This window comes from Bolinopsis microptera, chromosome 2 (genome assembly GCF_026151205.1).
Source record: "Bolinopsis microptera isolate Bmic1 chromosome 2, MBARI_Bmic_1.0, whole genome shotgun sequence".
NCBI lineage: Eukaryota > Metazoa > Ctenophora > Tentaculata > Lobata > Bolinopsidae > Bolinopsis > Bolinopsis microptera.
In genome coordinates, this window is record NC_087073.1 from 5136307 (window position 1) to 5139965 (window position 3659).

A 3659-nucleotide genomic window follows, 5' to 3' on the forward strand; every position below is an offset into this window, starting at 1 on the left:
CTTTACTTGATTCTAAATCTTTTCTAAATCAAAATCTAATAAATTTAAACTACACATGATCATCATTGAACAATAAACTTGTCAAGCTCGAAAATAAAAATCTTCTCTAATCAATCAACCGAAAGGATCGAAAGTATTCTGTCCTTGTTGATTGTTCTGCATGTTCCCAAATCCTGAATTACCCATAGCATTGAACTGTAATAAGTTACTGTTTTGAGTTTGTCCCATGCTGAAAGCAGGCATGGTTCCCTGGGCCATTCCATAAGTAGGCTGGTTGTTGGGCATCATGGGTCTCATACCCTGCAAAATGTGCCCTATCAAGTTTTGCTTTTACTTAATGTTCTGAGATTCTAATGTGAAATCAAGTATATTTATAAGTATATTGTGGTATGGAAAGTGAGGTATTGCTAAGTATGGCTACAAATGTAACAAAATCAGCATAATATCATAATATCAAGATCTACTTATTATTATGGAATATTCATCACCAGGCAGCGTCATGCATTTTGACATAAAAACGGGAGATCATACAATCGGAAATTTGATCTTAATCTCTGCGAAACAGAGAAAATTCACTTTTTACTGTACACAATATCTCTACTATACTGGGCCTTTACTTGATTCTAAATCTTTTCTAAATCAAAATCTAATAAATTTAAACTACACATGATCATCATTGAACAATAAACTTGTCAAGCTCGAAAATAAAAATCTTCTCTAATCAATCAACCGAAAGGATCGAAAGTATTCTGTCCTTGTTGATTGTTCTGCATGTTCCCAAATCCTGAATTACCCATAGCATTGAACTGCAATAAGTTACTGTTTTGAGTTTGTCCCATGCTGAAAGCAGGCATGGTTCCCTGGGCCATTCCATAAGTAGGCTGGTTGTTGGGCATCATGGGTCTCATACCCTGCATCTGTCCCATAGGTCTGGGTCCCTGCATTGTCATGTTCATCCCAGGCATTGTGCCAGGCCCCATGTTGCTTTGCATGGACATGTTAGGCATGGTGTTGACCATTGGGCCTGGGTATCCAGGTCTAACGAAGGGGTTGTAGGTGGAACCTGCTGAGATTGGTCGAACTGGCCCCAGTGCTGGTCCACCTCTGTTTGGTGTTGATGAATTCAGACTGAAATTGGCAGCTGCACTCTTCAGACCTAAGTCTAAATCTTGCATTAATGATCGGACATTCTGCACTTTCTCCTCTGGAGTGGCACCTATTCTAGAAGGCTGCAGCAAGTCGTTGGATACATCACTGGATTCAAATTGAGCAAAACCAGGGTTCTGTTTTTCTGTTGGTGAATCAGATAAAAGGTCAATGGGACCACCGCTTGTGAATGGGTTTGGATCAGCTGCAGACATGGTTGGGAATAAGTTGGATGAGTTATCTCCTGCACTAAAGATGTCAAATGACTGTTCAACGACTACATTGTTGTTGTTGTGAATTGATGGACCAGAATTTGGATTACTCCAAAGATCTGGAAGAGCGTTAATGTCAGCTACTGGCTTATGAGGTTCAGAGGTATTGACAAGAATTGGCTCTGACAGAAGATCTTGAGATTGGGGCTCAAAGGTATCTCCGAAAGGGTTTGTGGCAGGTGTTGTGGCAGGACGAGGAGGAACTTGGGGAGAGCGAGTCAGTTCCGTGGGCGATGAGATAGGAGTGGACTTTTTGGTGTCGATAGACCCTAGATGATTTTCTAAAGCAGATAATAAACTACTAGGAGCTTTAGAAAGGTCGGGAACATCATCTCCTTGGTCTATACCAGCATCCTCAGCAACTTTCAGGAAATGTTCTACCTTTCCCATACGAACAATGAATTTTTTGTAGAGATCAAAACTTTCCCGGGCATGCTTCTTTTCCATTTCAAAAAATAGCTCAAGCATGTTGATGATTCCTTCATTGTAAATAGTGAAGAGAGCTATCAGATCACGGAAAATTAGGACAAAGGCTGCCCGGCATATTTCAGTGCATATGTCTGTACTGCTGAGTTCCAAATTGACAATTCCATCTATTTGTCGCTGGAGAATAGGAATATACGCTAAAAGCTTATCGGCTGATGCCTGACGGAGAAAGTTTGTCTTTGCAACTCTGATAAAGTCAGTAGTGGCTTGTCTGTAAGAGTGACACTTTTCACTTAAGAAATGACCATATTTATTAACGAATGGTGTCATATCATTTGCCAATGGACCAATCTTTTCACTGACAAATTCAAAGCTGTTCCCTTTTGATGCCATATATCTCATAAATTTTTCATTTCCTTCATTCATAAGATGATGAAGCGACATCATAGCCTTGAGACTGACAACCCAGCTAGGATCCTGAATTCTTGTCAGAAGCATATCAGCACATTCGGGAAGTGATACATTTGGTTCATGGGTGGCATGTATTAAATAATCCAAATGCTTTCTTTTAGGAGCCCCCATTTCGTGGGTCGTAGCTTTTCCAACAGTCTTTGAAACATCATTACCAGTGATAGTAAATTTAGCAGCTTGAAGTCTGTCTACCACTGAAGCCATTTCGCATACCCCTGAATAAGTAATTAGTAAAATAGTTGGTGAGAAAGCAAACAAACATTTTAAACGTTCAATTGTTCTAAATCCATGAGTAAAAAAAGCGCTTCATCAAAAATCTACAATGGGGGATAATTTAAAGCAAATAAATAGAGCCGTAATCTTCCCGTAATTCCTTACTACATTGCTAATGAAAACTCTAAGGTAACTTCAAATCCAAAATGCCCTTTTTTCAGAGATTGGTATATGTTTGTAAGGGCCATGTTTTCAAGGTTAAGTTTCTTCAACAAGACAGTTTGGGGGTTTCAGTATTATTTTAAGGTGTTTTTACAATGTACATAATTTAAACCTAATCTGGCATAGAGTTTGGGAATGGGAAAACCAGTGGTAAATCGGGGTTTTGGTATTGGGGTCCTAAATTTGTCAGTAATGGGTGGATGAGGCCCGAAATTTATGCTGATTGAATTCTCACGAATACAATCAGTAATTCAACAACTGAAATCAGATAGATTTATGCTGCTTACGTCATTTACTGAACATGCACAGCTTCAGGGGACAATAATGATAGTTTATATTTGATCTAGTTTGGGTAAAATTTGTGCAGTTTAATAGTAAACAATCTCTAAAGTCTGCAAATATCACAATTGTAGTAAACTTTGCCAATTTTAATTGTGGTATTGACCAGAATACATTTAAATAAATTGAACAATATATGTATCTATGAATGATCACTAAATAAGTTAATCAGAGTACAGAGGATACAATCTTCAGAAACAGGCATATTATATAACTAGTGTAACCCGGCCTTCGGCCGGGATTTCACTGCCGCAGTTAAAAAGGGTAGGAGTAATTACCCGCTGAGTCAAAACCTGCATTAGGTGACCCAATAGTATCTTCACAATAACAATAATCTCATAATCAGTTCTTTCTTGTGGATAATTAAGTCATTATTAGCCATTAGGCACCACATTACATGATCATAAGGTCTGAACACCGACTATTACACCTCATCACTCCCGTCTTGAACCATTTTTATTTAAAACTTTATAGAAATTAACCCTTGTTAACTCCGCACCACACGCACAGTGCACACCCGCCTATTATATTTGAAAACACGCATAACATTGTCGTATGAATTCTCTCTCT

The 3659-nt window shown here is 38.5% G+C and overlaps 1 protein-coding gene across 1 annotated transcript; it reads right to left on the reverse strand.

Annotated features, from left to right (window-relative positions):
• Window positions 1-317: 317 nt before the first annotated feature.
• Window positions 318-2532, reverse strand: LOC134811643 (phosphatidylinositol-binding clathrin assembly protein-like). The gene has a single exon (XM_063818661.1). It carries the CDS (start codon window positions 2517-2519, stop codon window positions 726-728), a length of 1794 nt encoding a protein of 597 aa, XP_063674731.1. The 5' UTR covers window positions 2520-2532; the 3' UTR covers window positions 318-725.
• Window positions 2533-3659: the final 1127 nt, after the last annotated feature.

What these genes read in the sequence shown, in the direction of transcription:
- LOC134811643 (XM_063818661.1), bottom strand. Translation starts at nt 2,519, where the DNA reads ATGGCTTCAGTGGTAGACAGACTTCAAGCTGCTAAATTTACTATCACT.